We start from the raw sequence: 18,251 nt of genomic DNA, 5'->3' as shown, positions 1-18,251 counted from the left end.
ACAAAGTGGAAGTTAGACTTAGTTAGACTAAGGAAAACATATTATCTTCAGTTGGTTGCAGATGCAATCTTTTGCCAGATTTGTGCAAATGTGCGACCAGAAGACAAGCTTGTAAGCTTAGGTTTTTCATTCAGACGACACTGATATCTAGGTAGACTGTTTAATTTGGAAAAACAGTTTTAAAATGGTGGCATTTGTCCAAAACAACTAATTTATATTAAAATATCAGTAATACACAACCACATTTGAGCATAAATACACTTTAAAAACAATCTGTATACTTAAGTTTGAGAGGCACTGCTACAGAGCACTACCACAGCACTTGCTTATGATGTGGCATGTGTGCAGTTCAACTGCAGTCTGGAGATGCAGCAACACATGACACTGTGACCCACATCAGCTTTACAAAGCTGCTCCAGGTGCTTCTGTGGTTAAAAGTGCAGTGAGGTACTGTCTGTGCAAAGCTTACTACTACTTACTCTTTACTGACCTTTATGGCCTACAGTAGAGCACCAAACGATTTGCTGATGGTATTTTATTAACCAGTGCATGTATGTATGTGTATATATATATATATAAACATGATATTATAATAACATGTAGCATATGGGTGCTTTAATGCCACTCACACTGGAGTTATTTCCTTTTCCATAGTAGGGAAGTGGTCAAAGTGGTTTGGAACTGTCAGCAGATTTTTTTATATATGTCACACTTTATGACTGTAAATGCTCCTCCTTCAATGACACATTTGGCCACTCATAAACTTGCGCTGCTTCCGTGCCTTGAGAGACTGTATAAGAAAGAAATTGTTCTTAGATTTCACTTTAACCTGCAGACATGGGGAAAGGCTTCTACGTTAGCAGGCCTGTTGGAATTGTTGTGATTGTAGCTGCTGCAGCGGTCACTATTATCGCCCTGTCAGTGGTCTACGCTCAGAAGTCCAGAAATGAAGTGAAACCTGTAAATGAGACTGAAGTGTGGAAAAACTACAGGTTACCGACTTCTCTGGCTCCACTGTATTACAATGTGACTCTCTGGCCTCGACTTGTAATGGACGCCAAAGGCATGTATATTTTCACTGGACATTCAGGAGCTGCCTTCACATGTGTGAATGAAACAGGTCTGATCCTCATTCATTCCAACAAACTGAACTATACTTTGACACGGGATGGATACCACGCAATGCTGAGTGGGCTGAATGGGGCTAAAGCTCCAGCCATTAAGAAAACATGGCTTGAAGTGGAAACCCAGTATTTGGTGGTTCAGCTCAGTGAAAAGCTGCAGGTTGGAAGCACCTACTGGCTCTACACGGAATTCCGTGGAGAGCTGGCTGACGACCTTCACGGATTTTACAGAAGTGAATATGTTGAGGATGGAGTGAAGAAGTAAGCCGTGTCATGGTTTTTACTGTTAAAATGTGCCATAGTGTTACAAGTTGTTTGAAAGGTCAGTCTAATGACAACAGACATTTAATTGGGCCTGAAAGTTTGGTGAAAACCCGAATGCAGGCCAAGAATTTTCTGTCCAGGCCCAGCCTGAACTACGAATGTCTAGTTTCGGCTCTGTCAGAAACTGACCCAAAGTGTCCCAACCATCACTTTACTTTGGGAGTCTTAGTTGTAACTAACTCCACCATGTGGAGGCTGAACTTTAGCTTGACCAACTCTCGCTGTGAGTCATTTACACGCTTGAAAACAGACAAAACATGAATGCCATTGAGAGTGATTAAAATAACTTGGGCATGAATTCTGTGATTGACGCATACATAATAATTAGAAATTAAAGATGCAAGATTACTTTCATGGTACAAAACAGTCTTCACAATGAATTTTAGGCAATATCTACCTGATTCCTGTAAAAATTTGCAAACAAGGTTGCTATGGGAGAATACGAGAAGGGTGACCAAAATCCATTTCACTTACGCCTTTTTAACTAAATACAATACCCATGTTACATTTTATCTTTTGTTAGTTTGAGCCCTGCTCTACCTTATATATTTCAAGTGAACACATTTGAATCATGTATCTTCAATGTATCTTTTGAACTGTAGCTGAAGGTATGGGGATTTACAGTGCTATGTCTGTTATATTACAATATCCAAGCCGTACTATGATTCTATTGTTAGAATGCCTCTGACTGATCATCTATTGATATCATTTTTTTCAGAGTTGTTGCCACAACTCAGATGGAGCCCACTGATGCTAGGAAAGCCTTCCCATGCTTTGATGAGCCGGCGATGAAGGCCGTTTTCCACATGACTCTCATTCATCCACTCGACACTGTGGCTCTAGCTAATGGCATGGAAACTGGTAACTGGACATTTCTTACAATTCTGATGTCCAGTTGGTGTTGCCAAACAATCAGTAACGCAAGGAAATATTATGTTTTGGCCGCAACATCTGCAAGTGTTGTTTTAGCCCCTAGTGTCTAGATTTATAAAGGTTAAAGGTTCAATACATTACATTTTGTTGTATCAAGATGCTTCAGTGAATATTGTATCTCCTGCTCGTTTTGAATTTTTAGGCACAGAAATGATCACCCTGAACAATCAACAGGTTTTACAGACCAAGTTTGAACCAACTGAAAAGATGTCAACGTATCTGTTAGCTTTTGTCGTCAGTGACTTTATTTCCATCAAGACCCCAGCAGAGGCCAAGGTTCTGGTAAGAACGTTTAAACCATTTCTCTGTGGGAACCTGTGCTTCAGGCTAGGTTTATGTTCATAATTAATTCATTTTCATGTTCATAAATAATTTATTTTTTCATGTATTGTTTCAAATAACTGTAATATGGTTCTTTATTTTAGATTCGGATCTGGGCCCGTAGAAAAGCCATTGAAGCTGGACAGGGGGAATATGCCCTGAACATCACTGGCCGCATCCTTGATTTCTTTCAGAACTACTACAACTCAAAATACCCACTGAGAAAATCAGGTACGACTTTTAACGCATGTTAAATTGTTGGATGGTTTATGGATGTGCTATACGCTCACCATACACTTTATTATAAACAACTACCTGGTTCTTCCAAACACTGCCCACTTTATTTGAAATGGATTGGTTCACCACCCAAAAATATCCAATCAAGAACAGCTGTGGTTAGAAACTGACTACTGATGAAGAGTTAGAGGATGGCTAATAAAAGCTGTGCATGAATTGATAGGCTACACCAGAAAGGCGAAGCTACAAGGGAGGCATTTCTAAAAAAAAGAGGAAAGGGAGTGTATATAGTACATACTTTAAAATTTTGGAATAAGTGTATTCAGTTGTATAAAACCAATATGGCTGCTGATGAATGTTTCATTAGAGGCTAATATAATGCTAGTGGTGTGCACACAAAATATATATATATATATATATATATATATATATATATATATATATATATATATGTGTGTGTGTGTGTGTCCAGAATGAAAACTGTAAGAGAATCAAGAATATTCGAGACAGTTATAAAAAATCAAGAATTAATCTATAAGTGGAAATCAAACCTTGATAACTTGAGAAAAAAATCTTATATGGATAATTATAAATAAATATTAATAAGTATTGTTGTCATACAATGCCTGTTCATTGTGAACATTTTGGTGAAGCTAGCATTTCTATCTCTTCATTGTCTTTGGTAGGCATGGATCTAATATAATTTAAATGCTATCCACCAACTTACAACAGAAACAAATCAAGGCATGGTACTTAAGTCAAGCAATGCTATCTTTTCTCTCTTAGATAAGCTGTGTCTCCTGAATATTATTCAATTACATAGACTATAGATTAGTACCTGATTGGACCTGCTCCTCCAGCCCTGTCAGTGTCCTTCTGCTTCTTTCTCTCTCCCTGCCTGTGTTTAGTAACATGTTATTTTTATTAACCTCAAAACTTACAAGAACTTATAGCTTTATGAGAGATCTGTGAGTCCAGTTATTTATTAGAACTGGGAAAAATCTTCTCACCTGACTGACCTTCGTAGAGGCATATAAAATTGTGATCTATGCGAACTTCTCACTGACATTAACTCACTGTAAACTTATCAATACTAGCTACAGATGCGACTGTTGTAAGTACTGAAATATGAAAACAAAGAATATAAAGAGCTGTCAATAACGTTATTTCTATCACTTTCACACATTGATACTCGAACTATCTGTGAAGTCTCTTAAAATTCACGCTTAGAGTAGTTAACCTAGTTGGCTTGCCAACTAGCTATCGTTAGCTTTAGCCTCTCAGGCGTGGGAGTCGAGGCTCTTGGCCAATGACTCAAAGAGTCGAAATGCTTGGAATCGACTCATTGACTTTGTGGGACATGTAACGCAGGAAAGAGGCTGAGTTTAAGTCGTGTGAGTTTAATTATCGTTTTTTTTTCACATTGCCAGCGCTGCTCACCAGCCGCTATTAGCATAAACTCTAGTCACAGAAACGTTTTCGATTCTGCACCGCAGCTCTTCATTTTCTTCATAATTGGGGTTGCAGTAAACAATGACTAGAAACGGTACAAGGAACGAAAACGAAAACTAAAAACAAACCATACTTTTCACAGAGCGTTGTGGCAAAGAGGATGAAGCTGATAATTGTTAATTTCTTAGCTTCTTCAAATTTCTGTTCCACCTTAAATGACGCTACAGTTGCGCTCTGGCGATAGCGCACCCTTAAGGTAACTGCTGCATTTCTTAAGGTGGCTCTTTTTCAAATAATCCTGTAATGAGTTCCTCAGTTTCCCCTCGACCCTAAACGAGCCGAATTTTCATTATGACACTATAATCTATAGTTTAAGGTGGTTTAATGTCTGCTGTGTCGCTTTATCACTTGCTCTGCCTTGGGTGGACACGACTTCAGAAAACCAAAACAACTAGTCCCAAGTACAGCGGTTGCTGACCAAAGTTATCTTCAGAGCGGGCGTCACCAGAGACCCTCCCCCAGATCTGATATGATTGGCTTACAACTTACAAGGTCTTATATGATTGGCTTAAAACTTACAAGGTCTGCTATGATTGACTTACACCTTACGAAGTCTGATATGATTGGCCCCAGGGCACATCGGAACCCCAAAATAGTGCATAAGGTGTGTCCCAATTCAGGGGCTGCATCCTTCGAAGTCAGTTAAACATCTGGAATAGTTTTCAACTCTGACTTTAAACCAGTTTGGCAGAATGATACATATACATGTATTTAGTGCGAATTGCTCTCTCACTTCGTGCAGATCAGATCGCACTGCCTGATTTCAGTGCTGGAGCCATGGAGAACTGGGGTCTGATTACTTACAGAGAAACAACTCTTCTGTATGATCCCATCACGTCCTCCAATAGAGATAAAGAGTGGGTGTCCACTGTGATTTCTCACGAGCTTGCACACATGGTAAGAACTCTGCGTTTAATCTAAAATCTATTGATGCCTAATTGACCTTATCTTTCATAACTAATGTGTAAATGATGTTTAATTGTTTCAGTGGTTTGGAAATCTTGTGACCATGAAATGGTGGAACGATCTGTGGCTAAACGAAGGTTTTGCTACCTACGTCTCTTATCTTGGGGCTGATGATGCTCAACCCACGTGGAATATTGTAAGCGCTCTTTTACCAGCTTAACCCATGAATGAACACAATGGTCTTTCACAAGGTGAAATGGGAAAAAGGGGGATCGTCCAGTTTAATCAACCAATATAAACCCACTAGTTTTATATGGGGGGCAAATCCAGCCAAAAAAAGAAACTAAAATTAAAACAATAAAATGTAAATGCAAACCTCTTTTTGCCATTTCTTTTTCCAAACACCTGCGTAAATATCTTGCCAAAATTGAAAATGAAATGAAATCTGCAGTTTAATTTTTCGCATGAGCATGAGCCATTTTTGACAAAAATAAAAATAAATTTAAAACAGCTATCTGTCATTTCATTTTAGTCGTTATTCTGGTATTTCATGGCCATATCTAAAATGAAAAAGCTAATAGAGAAAAGAAAATCCATGCTTTAATTTGGCTTTGGCTTTTCTTCATGTAATTCAGAATACGTGTAAAAACTGAAATCAAAATGCAGTGTTTACGTTCTTATTTCTTTTTCATAGCAATCGGCTGCATATCTGACAAAATTAAAATAAAAATGCAAAATGGATAAATCAACAGCAAAGTGACAGTTTGTGATTCAGCTTTCTGCGTGGACGCACAGAATGAAGAGTCGGAATGAAAAGGCAAATGCAAACGAACATCGGCGCCACCTGCTGGAGATTTACTTTCATTTGCCACTTTGCTTTTTCATTATCAAACTGACCAACATGCAAATATATGTTAATTAGCACTAGGCGGGGCTACGGGGTACATTTTAGGACATTCTCAGACCTCTGCGCCAGAACGTCATCATTCCTCAAGCAAAACGACTTTGACTCTCACCGTCACGTCTCAGATCTGGTGAAACTGAACATCAGACCAAATGCTGTCAGAGAAAAGGTATCAGACCAAGCCTGGTCGAGCATATACTGGTTCTTATAACTTAGAAAACTAATGTGTATCTCGATATAAATGCCAGTATCACAGTTTTTTTTGAGGCCATTTGGTCTGACTCTGAGGCCGTTCTCAGAGTTCTGACTCTGAGGTCTGAGGATGTCCTAAAATGTACCCCGTAGCCCTGTAGGTTCAATCTGGGCTGAAAATGAAGAACACTTTTTAAATGTAGGAATCTGAGAAATAAGTAATTCTAATTAACAGAAAGCACTAAGAATTGTGCAGCAATCAAGCTGTTTTGAAGTGATTATGCAAAGTGTTCTTTCCATTTTAGAAAGATCTGATGGTTCTGGACGAGGTTCATAAAGCATTCGCAGTGGATGCTCTGGCATATTCTCACCCACTGTCTTTCCTGGAAGAGGAGGTCAAAACACCTACACAGATTAATACACTGTTTGACTCCATTACCTACAGCAAGGTACCCCGTCGCTTAATCCCTCACACTACAAATTTCATTTGTTCAAACTGATTTCATTGCGGTTCATAATGATTACTATGTTTTTTTTTGTAGGGGGCCGCCGTTTTAAGAATGCTTTCAGGGTTTTTATCTGAGCCAGTTTTTGCCTCAGGACTCAGTGTAGGTCATTTTGAGACTCATACAGTAAATGTGCAGTTGAATTAACAAATTATCAAATGCTGTAATTCATTTTCCATCATTTTTATAATGTTGATCATTTTTACTGCCTCCACAGGCCTATTTGAAGCAGTTTCCGTATGGCAACACAGTGTACAGTGACTTATGGGGAAAACTCCAGGAAGTAAGTTTCTATAAATATTATATATAGTATGTAATATGTTTGTAAGACTTATATGCTGTGTCCAGTACTGCGAGACCATTCTTCAGTTATATTTCCAGTCAAAACAATCACTGTGTACAAGTTATTTTCAAGAGATATTTCTGAGCAGATTAGATATAAGATAAAATACTTGAAGAAAGAAAAATAAAAAAACATGAATTTCCAAAACTTAAGCTCAAGAATCATTAAAAGATACAGAGAAAATAGGTCAAGCTCCACTCTTGCTTCAGATCTGAACAAATCCTGAAGTATTTCTGTCCATCTTTCCACTGTGAGAAAACATATCAGCACTATACATCTGAAAGGATGCGTAGCTGTCAAGAAGCCTCACTGAGAAAAGAAAATAGACAAAAAATAAGAACATTTGCAAATGAAACAAAGAAGTTACTGGTGTTCTCAGAACAATGGACTGACCCCCCAAGAGTCCAGACCTCGACGGCACTGAATGGCAACTACCCTTTAAAATACTTTGTATAAATATTTCATGGTGAATGTAATAAAAATGTTCAAAATTACTTGAAAAAGCTGAGAACATTAGTTTGCTTCTCCTGTGAAGTTATTATATTATTATATTTTATTATTTTTTTATCTACTTTTTTCTTCCCAATGATTTTGTTTTATTTTATTTTATCTCAAATCTATTACTGCTTTTATTTATTTATTTTATCACCTTTCATAATCCTTTTACTTGACTGTTTTAAATTTTAGTTTGCCTATTTATCCTTTTACAGTAAAATCTAATACATTGGTTTATTATCTTGGCTCTTTTTCTATTTCTCCTTCTTAATCAAATCTTATTGTCCTCTTAAATCTTTTACCATTTATCTCTTTATCTGTGTGTTTTTTCTGTTCATTTGTTTATGTAGTTTTGTTCAATTTAGTTTAACCTGATTAAATTCCATTTGAATTTCTTTTTCAGTCCCTTTCATGTTGTACATGTAGCTTGGCTTTCCGGTATTTCCGAGTGAAAATAAAGGTTGATTGATTGATTAATTATACTAATCTCTGTTTATGCTTTTTGAAGGTGGTTGACGCTGATCCAGCGGTGAACCTTCCAGCCTCAGTGACTGAAATCATGAATCGCTGGATTCTCCAGATGGGCTACCCAGTGGTCACCATAGACACCCGAACAGGACACATTAGCCAGAAACACTTCCTGTTGGATTCAGAGTCAGAGCCGAACAGACCATCTGTATACAAGTATGTGTATTACACTGCATATCAAAAGTGGTGGTAATATTCATAATTGCATTGTCATTAGTATATAGTGCACCACCATCATATGTGATGTTTTCTGACATAGTGTCCTACACAGAACCTGAGAGACATGATGATTACTTGCGTTCTGTCTTCAACATGATATTGTGACTGAAAAGTCAGAATTCACATGAGCCGTCACATGAATAGTTGGATCAGGAGCGGGTCATTCATTTGCGACAATTTGAGTTCAGTCGCTCTCATTCAGTATAATCTCATATATGGTATCTGTTAGATTGCTTTGCTGTCTCTCATTAAACCTAAAATACTGTAACGTAACTCAAGCAGAAGTAAAAGTAGTCTACACACAGTGTGTTTGAGGTAAATCACCACTCTTATGAAGCACCAATAGCTACTTGTTGTTAGTGCCTCCTTGTGGCAAATAGTCACCCATTAATGTTTTTCCTAAGTACGTGGAAGAGAGTAAATGTACGTAGTTACTACTCTTTTCGCAAAATCTGTTCATTTATAAAGTTGGGACTTAATCATAAGAAAGATATTCCAAGTAATCTCTATTTCTCTCAGCTTTTTGTTCTCTATTACCACTTAAGATCACTCTTATACCAAGACAATTAAACTTCCATTGTTCTATGGCTACATTGGCAGTTAGCCATTCTGTGTTTCTAAGTGCAGGTGGCATAATCTCATTCTTCTCCTTTTCTCTGGTTGTACAGTTATAAGTGGTTTGTGCCTATCACATGGATGAAGAGTGGCACTGTCATGGGCCAGCACTGGCTGCTTGAGAAAACAGGTATAAATAACAGTAATCAAAGTCCTTATTCCACCAATTTTTTTATTCACCAAGATTTCTGCATAATTAAATGATTAACATGTAAACAAAGTCATTCAGAGTGATTCTGTGTGGAAGTCTCTGTTCTACAGTCAGCTTTGTTCACAGTAGTGGTAATGGGAACCAAAACTGAAGCTTTTAATACCTCTAAAATGTTCTATTAATGTATAAAATAAATAATAAAAATCAGAACATTAAATTATTACGAATATGTTGCTTGAGACATTGTTTAATGATAGTTTTGAGTATATGGAGTTGGTCCCCCTCTGAAGCTTTAACAGCTTCCATTCCTCTGGGAAGTTTTCTACAAGATTTTGGAGAAGAATTCTGTGGGAATTTTTGCCCATTCATCCAGAAGAGCATTTGTGAGGTCAGACACTGATGTTGGACGAGAGGGCCTGCCTCACAATCTCTGTTTTAATTAATCACAAAGGTGTTTGATGGGGTTGGGGTCGCAGGGGTTGTATCTTGTGGGGCCAGTGTCCAGCAGTTTGGTAATATCCCTGCTCAAATACAGATGAGCTGAATCAATTGTATTTGAATAGGGAAATGACCAAACAATGCTGAACACCAGCCCTCCAGGAGTGGAGATGGAGACCCCTGCTTTAGAGAGAACTTCATGTTGGAGCATCTTTCTTTCTATTGACTATTGCTACTAATAAAAGTCTGCCAATAAAAATCTTACTTGGTTCAGCTTTAAGTATTAGTAAACAATATGTCCGCTTACATTTAAAGTGTCCTTATTGATTTGTTTTTTGAATCTTTACCTTCACAGCCACTCATGAGCCGATGAGGACAAACAGTGAATGGGTGCTGGCCAACGTGAATGTGTCAGGATTTTACAGGGTTAACTACGACTCCCAAAACTGGCAGCGTCTTCTCTCACAGTTAACTTCAGATCATTCGGTGATACATTTAGTCATGTTATTATTTTAGTAACTTTTTAACCCCTTGAAGTAACTTTTAATGATTTCTCACAAAATACTGATTTTATGTTTTTCCTGTTAAATGCAGGTCATACCTGTAATCAACAGGGCTCAGATTGTGGATGATGCATTCAACCTAGCAAGGTAATGCCTTTCAATCTAAAGACCATCTAGAGAATTTGCTGTGTGTGTAGTTTTTACAGTCTGACAGTAATAATTGTGGAGTGAATTTAATCCGGTATGAATCTGCGGTGTGTGTAGTTTTTGCAGTCTGACAGTCATAATTGTGGAGTGACTGTAATCCAGTATGAATCTGCACTGTGTGTAGTTTTTGCAGCCTGACAGTCATAATTGTGGAGTGATTTTATTCCGGTATGAATCTGGAATGTGTGTAGTTTTCAGAGCCTGACAGTCATAATTGTGGAGAGATTTTTGTCCAATATTAATCTGCAGCATATTTAGTTTAATAGTCTGACAGTAATTATTGTGGAGTGAATAGTTTTCAGTAATTGTCTCAACCCAATTGTCTGTCGTCTTGTTTGAATGAATCATGACTGTGTGGTGTGTTGTTATTGTTATTGAGTGCATCCTGTATAACACTGACATGAACATCTGGTCTGTGAGATTTCAATCTGGGCCATCTGTAGGAATTTGGGGAAATTTCACAGATGAAAACTTCATGAATGGGCCAGTCCAATCCCTAATTAAACTGCATTACATAAGCTCCTCCGGTGATACTAGTCCTGCTGTAGAGGTTAATTCATTATCGTATTTGTCCAAAATAGAACACAATGATTTATAGCTTTTGTAATTCTCCCAAGGGCAAAGATTATCAACACAACTGTGGCTCTGAGCACCACCAGGTATCTTTCTGAGGAGAGGGAGTACATGCCATGGGAATCCGCCATCAAGAACCTCAATTACTTCTTTCTGATGTTCGATCGGACTGAAGTCTATGGAGTAATGCAGGTACATTTATTTTAGATAAGGCTGCACTTATTAGAACTGATATATGTCATCACCTACAAAAGCATGTAAACCTAACTTGCTGTATAAAATGACAAGTTTCACTTAAATTACATTTGAAATGACATGCATTCTTAAAATGATAACTTTATTTTCTATACCCATTGTAGAAGTACCTGAGGGGTAAAGTTCAACCTCTGTTTAATTACTTCAAGACCATCACTGCAGACTGGACTGAGATTCCATCAAGTCACACTGACCAGTAAATATAAAGAGATTTGTTTAAAATCTACATTTGTTGTTGCCATAACAAAACTTCACACACACATACTTTCTAAGCCACTTATCCTTCTGGTTCTGGGTCGCGAGTCATAATGACAATATTTCCATATTTATCAGACATGTACATCTTGACTGTTTCAAGCACATAAGTGCTATCCATTTGCACTGTAGTTTTGAACATTTATTGCTCATACAGTACGTTACCTCACAATCATTAACTTATAACATTAACTTTAACTTATCTTCATAGGTACAACCAGGTCAATGCGATCTCACTTGGATGCAAAACTGGAGTGGAAGCATGTATTGATCTGACCAAAATGTGGTACCGCCAGTGGATGGAGAATCCAGATAAAAACCCGTAAGCCACTTTCTGAGTTCAGCTTAAAGCAGACATGTCAAACTGGGGACTTCTGACCCAAAGTGCTGCGTTTACACTCATCTAGTGCTCTAAATTCAATTTATGAAGTCCCTGCTAATTAGCTGATGAGCTGAATCAGGGGTGTTTAATGAGGCAATGTGCTGAAGTCTGCTGTGTTTCGGCCCACCAGGACTGGAGCCTGACCCATGTGGCCTAAAGGAATACTCCACCTCAGTCTTTATCTACTGCATCTGAATTTCATGGACAATTTTTTCAACAGATCTTTCTGTACTTGACTTAAAACTCACTTATAATAGAAGCCATTGGGCTATTCCATCTTTTGAAAAACATGACTATATAATTCAAATTCAAAACTAGAGCCATAACACTCAATACAAGTCTTAGGATTAGGCAGTCATGATAGAATTGAGGGTTTTACCCAACTTTTGAACACTGGTGCAACATAGTGAAAAAGCAGTGCCTTTATGTTCGCTTTCCTTAAGGCTTTCTGTATCCATGGCAATCAGGCACTGAAAACACCACCTACATCATAGCATTAGTGACGAATTACTACCACCTTCTCTCTGAAAACTAGTCCCGTCTCTGACAGAATGAAGACTGAGGAATTCATGAAATTGCTTTAAAAGCAAACATGTTGACAGAATGTAACAGCTGCCCATTGGCTACAATTATAACTGTGTTTTGGCGGAGATTTTTTATTATTTTCTATGTACAGGAAATGTGTTTCATTCAGGTAGGAGTATTCCTTTACTACTTCTGAACTTAGTGGATCAAACAATTAACCCCTTACCAAGCCAAAGTTTTATTACGTACTTCTATAACCTAAGAATAGATCCATTAGTTTCCATTGAAGTCCGTAGTTGCTGAATAATAAGCCTTAATCTGTAATAGGCCTGGGATTTTAAGGGGTCAAGATCAGCTCAGTTCATTAAATGTAATCCAGTAACCTGTCGACCCTCCTTCCAGAATTCACCCCAACCTGAAGTCGACTGTGTACTGCAATGCCATCGCTGCTGGAGGTGTGGAGGAGTGGGAGTTTGGCTGGAACATGTACAAGAACAGCAGCAGTGCTGCTGAAGCAGACAAGCTTATGCATGCTTTGTCATGCACCAAAACGCCCTGGCTTCTGAACAGGTGAGCCTAAAAGCTGACCTAAGGGAACCCAACATTATGCAGACAACATTAAGAGAAAGAAAGAGAGGGAGAGACTGAAATGTTCTGAGTTGGTATTTAAAGAATGGGTGCTAGTCAGTGATGTAACTAGGATCTTATGGGCCCCAGTGCAAAAGATGTATTGGCCCACTATACTGATGTTTCTTTTAATGAATAAAAAATGGCAGTGTAATTTGCTTGTAACCTAAATGTTTATGTTAGACTACCTAACTAAGATTTTAAATAGGCAGAGATTCTAAGGCAGGTTGTGACGGATCTGTTTGAAAATGGTTGCCATGAATGAGCTGCTTTATGAAAAAGGAGATAAATAGACATCAGTTCCGTCTGTGTTGCACTGACTGAAGCTAACTGGTGAGGTTATTAAGGGAAATATCCCTGATTTTTGGAGATTTCTACATAACTAATTCTTGGAGGGGTAAACAGGGTCATTCAGAGTGGTTTGATGTAAGATGGTTCATTGTAGAGAAGCTTATCGACTCTGACACTAAACTCTTTAGACGTTACATTAAACCACTCTGAAAGATGTTTACATCTTTACTATTTATTATGCAGAAGCCATTATAGCTGTAAACGAGTGCAGATAGTTCAGAATCTGAAACTAAAAATCCTTTCTAGGATTTTATTGCAGGCTGGGCTTTTTTCACCTGAATCTGCTGTTGGTTTGAGCTAATTAGGAAAGCAAAGCAGTAGCATGAACTGTCCATCACTGACTGTAGTTTGTTTCTTTAGTTTTGCACTGGAGCTTAAACCCACCAATAAGTACTGCATGCTTAAATCATTGTATACTTGCCTCAAACTTGCATGCAGTGTACGTTGCATAGCCAAAAACAGTAGTAGTAGCATTTTGAAGCCTACATTTGTCCATACTTTTGTCCAGTTTCACAGATAACAGGGTAGCGTACAGTATCAGAAACCACATAATCAAGTCTGTTTAAGATTACTTAAGAACTCAGTATGATGAGTTAGGCATGCACTGCGCACAGGTGGGTTCCATTACTTTTTGCACTGGAGCCTTGTAACTGTATTGGCTGATCGGCCACATTAATGCTAAGGAGAAATTGTGTAAATTACTGCTTTCTGCAGAATCAAATTGTTTTGTTCTCAATCATTCAAGGTACCTGGAGTATGCATTAGATCCAGACATGATACGGAAGCAGGACATCCCTTTCGTCATTGTGTATATTGCTAACAATGTAGTCGGGCAGTCATTTGCCTGGGACTTCATCAGAGCCAACTGGGAACATATTTTTGAGTGAGTAAAACATGTCCATTCTTTACTCTTATTCTTTACAGTCACACGCAAATGTTTACACATCCCCGGTCACATGTTGTTGATTTTCTAAGCTAAAAATGAGTTAAAACATCCTCTATAGGAAAGAAACTTTCTGCAATTTTTGTGCACAATTTCTGTTTTTTTGCTGAGATTAAAAATTTGTATATATATATATATATATATATATATATATATATAATACAGTTTTGCAATGAAATTCTCAAGAATTAATCTTTTTTTCTTAAGGTAGAATTAGTATTTTATGCCTGTAAACTTTAGCCATGTCAGTGTACCACTTAAGCCCACCATGTAAATAACTGGTAACAAAAATAAATAAATAAATAAATAAAAACATCATTAAAAACACACTAAACTCATATAATAGGTTTGTATAATAATATAGTAAATATATAACTGAATTATTGTGTTTCTACACTGCTGTAATGAATTTATGAGTGTTTGTTTTCCCAAACTGTCCTCACTGCTATTGCTCTAGTCATATTTGTGTATTCTCTGTATTAATAATATAAAAAAACACATTGAATTGAATTGTGGTGAAATTTGAAGTTCATTAATGCACTGAATCATTTCAATCATGACTGATTACATGAATGGGGTGCTATGTGTATCCCATGTAAATAAATGGTAAGATTAAAAAAAATTAGCAAAAAAACACTCTAAACCTATAGTTTGTATATAATAATTGAACAAATACAGAACTGTCCAGACTGCTGTTGGTCTTGTGATTTCTGATTTTAGAAGCTATCTTATAAAACAGGAAATAACATGTGGTCCCTGTTGCACACAATCCTTGTATCTTCAAATTGGTAACTTTTCAGGAAAAGGAAAAAAACATTCTTAAATTTCAATGTAAGTTAATAGAATTTATGTAATGCTAATGTAATTTATTCCAATCAGTTTTGGACAATATTTTGTCTTCCATTCCACATGAAACTTCATGAAACATCATCACAAAATGTAAAGAACAGCCGATATTTTGAAATTGTGTCAAAAACACAAAATTGTATCCGACAGTGATGATGTCTAAATCTTGAGAAACAGTGTCAAACAGGTATTTACTCATTAATCTCTCATTTTGAGAATATTATTAATATTTATCTTGTTTCAAGACTGAAAAACGTTTCTTCCCATGACCACCTATAAAGTTCTAAAGGTGACTTTGTCACATGTTTAGTATTGTTCCTCCACATTTACTCAAATAACTAAAAAAGACTTGTTTTGGCTGAACACTTACAGTAACAGAGAAGGTTATGTGTGTTTAATGGATACAGTTTTTGTGCTTTAATTTTTTATATTTGAAAGCGGATTGTATGGTCTGCGGGCTTATTAGAGGCTTTTCCCTTATGTCTTATGTTATCCCATAAACTCTTTGACATAATCTTTGTTTTATTTTTGTTTTTGTTTTGTGTTGATTGCAGTCATGGAGGCGGATCTCACTTATTTGGAAGACTTTTTCTTGGTGTAGCCAAGAGGTTCTCCACAGAATTTGAGCTGAAACAGGTACGTAATGGTGGATCTGAATGGCATTTGCTTGTGTTAATGTAATGAATGTTGCTCATAATTCTATCAGAAGAATACCTACATAATTAATTCCCCAAAAATGTAAAAGCATCGATAATTGGTGTGGGCAACATGGTTCTGCTGTAAAAGACAGTGACCTACACCGAATAGGTAGCAGCATTCCTCTGGCAGCAAAATGCACAAAAAACATATGCTGGAATAGAACAAAGTATGTGCTCATTTTTTAGCCATAATAAATTTCAAATGTAAAAGTCACCCTAGAAAAGTTGCTTTAGTCACATTTTATGTATTCATCATACTAATAATAGAAGAAAAATTGAAATTTGAAGTTCATTGGTGCACTGAATCATTCCAATCATGAGTGATTATGTGAATGTAGTGCCATTTGTGTCCCACTGATGTTAGACTTACAAATATGTTTGCAAAGTGAAAGTAAAAGATATTTACAGCACTTACAAAATTCCCATCTATAGTACTTACAGTATTCCCACCTACACTTTACCTTCCAATATAACGATTAATTACTTTAAAAAGCATATTATTTTTGCAATAATATGTAAATCCATTTAATATCTTTTTTCATAAGTCAACCATGTTGCATGAAAACCTTAGAATGATCAAATCCATTAACACAGATTATTTTTAATCGTGTTTTATGTATTTGCTAATTCTATGCTTAAAAACTCAACCTTATAAAAAACATGAGATGTTCTTGAGATGGATTAACACCTTTTTGAATGGATAGATGCAATGTTAGAAGAAAAAAAGCCCTTTTTTCTCTTGAAAGTGTAACTTTAAAACTCATTTAAAAGAGAATTCTCTTTTTTTGCATTTTTTGGTACAATTCAGTCATCAACATGTAAAACATGTCATTCAGAGTGGTTTGGCATAAAATGGCTCATTGTAAAGACCCAGATTTCTTTCACAGTGATGGTGATAGGAACCAGGGGTCACCATGACTACAACACAAATACAGTAATTTTATTCACTATCCAAAACCACCAGTAAACCTACACATGTCTTCTGAGCTTTTAAATCTGATGTTAATAATGAACAAATAGTCATAAATGTGAAAAAATGTTTTCTTTAGAGACTATTTTGCCTTGAAGTGAGTTGGGTGTACCTCCATTATGAATACATTTTTAAAATGTTTTATGCCAAACGCTTTTCAAAACTCGTCAAACAATGTCTCAGACGTGAGGCGGTGTATTTGTATTCATTTCTCGTGATAACTTACTGGGAGGGAGCTTTTAGAGGTGGATGTCTGGTCCCTATCACTACCACTGTGAATAATTCTGACCCAGTAAGTTTCTCTGGAACGGAACATTTCCAATCAAATTGCTCTGAATGACTTTGTTTACATGTTAACCATTTAATTATGCAGAAATTTAAAAAAAAGATGGAACTTCCCTTTCATTGGAGCTTAAGGACCGTAATGTACCTCTGATGGTATCTTTCATTGTTTGTACCTTGGGGAACTCAACTGCTATATCTATGTGTCTTGTCTTCTGACTTTGTAAGGAATAAAATTAAAACAGACATCAGAGATTTACACCCCTGACTGACAGTGAAGACAGTCTGATTTTTCAGTTTGCTGTATTTATTTATCACAGCACTGAAAGGCTGATGCAAATCTGTGCCGCTAAAATCAATTTGTCTCCAACAGTTACAGCAGTTCAAAGAAGAAACCACCACTGCTGGTTTCGGGTCTGCAGGGCTGGTGGTGGATCAGGCCATAGAGACGACCAAAGCTAACATGAAATGGGTGGCTGAAAATAAAGAGCAAGTGATGAAGTGGCTAACTGAAGAATTGGCCTGAGGTGGCTTTGGAGAGAAGGATTTTCTCCCATATCTGCTGACATTATTTCCGTTTTCTCTACTCCTGTTCCGGGACTGCAAAGGCCACTGTGCAGCTCCCTCTACATTCCTCTATGTAAACCCCTCTAACACAGCACTGTCAAGCAGCTCTGCATGCTTGGACGAGAAACTGTGGGGTAGTTGGGGCAGTTGAAAGTTAAGTTATTTATATTGCACATTTAAACGACACACACACAAGAGCACTATGCAAGCCAACTTTCTAATATAGGGTGAGCCTGAAATAGCTCTGTAATCTCTATGTGATGCACTACGTAGGTCATTATATTAATTTCTATGCTCCAAGTACTGCAAGGTATACAAAATACAGAGCAGTTTGTGTTTCAGCCATAGGGCACACAGCGTCCTATAAATGTATAATGCATTGTATGTGTAGACGTCATCTGTTCATTATCTAAGTAGTGCCATATATGGGCCATTCTAGTTCAAGTTCAGTCCCACAGTAAAGATACTATTTAAAAACTAGTATTCAGTTCTCTTTGGAGGTGGCTGTCCCAAACCCTA

At 37.1% G+C, this 18,251-nt stretch overlaps 1 protein-coding gene across 2 annotated transcripts; it reads left to right on the top strand.

Annotated features, from left to right (window-relative positions):
• The first annotated feature begins 715 nt into the window (after window positions 1-715).
• On the top strand, window positions 716-18,251 carry LOC118819401 (aminopeptidase N-like). 2 transcript variants are annotated; one of them, XM_036587171.1, is made up of 20 exons: window positions 717-1,385; window positions 2,167-2,309; window positions 2,524-2,663; window positions 2,807-2,933; window positions 5,194-5,348; window positions 5,440-5,553; window positions 6,759-6,902; window positions 6,996-7,061; window positions 7,177-7,242; window positions 8,306-8,481; window positions 9,213-9,289; window positions 10,104-10,234; window positions 10,343-10,398; window positions 11,076-11,223; window positions 11,391-11,482; window positions 11,753-11,863; window positions 12,851-13,018; window positions 14,172-14,309; window positions 15,770-15,851; window positions 17,539-18,251. In XM_036587171.1, the coding sequence occupies exons 1-20, from the start codon at window positions 838-840 to the stop codon at window positions 17,689-17,691; spliced, it is 2,835 nt and encodes a 944-aa protein (XP_036443064.1). In that variant the 5' UTR covers window positions 717-837; the 3' UTR covers window positions 17,692-18,251. The 2 variants fall into 2 exon arrangements, with proteins under 2 accessions (XP_036443065.1, XP_036443064.1); XM_036587172.1 differs by lacking the exons at window positions 12,851-13,018; window positions 14,172-14,309; window positions 15,770-15,851; window positions 17,539-18,251 and adding an exon at window positions 12,054-12,528 and having other exon boundaries at window positions 716-1,385.

This window comes from Colossoma macropomum, unplaced genomic scaffold (genome assembly GCF_904425465.1).
Source record: "Colossoma macropomum unplaced genomic scaffold, Colossoma_macropomum, whole genome shotgun sequence".
Lineage (NCBI taxonomy): Eukaryota > Metazoa > Chordata > Actinopteri > Characiformes > Serrasalmidae > Colossoma > Colossoma macropomum.
The sequence above is the reverse complement of the archived record's forward strand: the minus strand, read 5'-3'. Positions and strand labels throughout refer to the sequence as shown.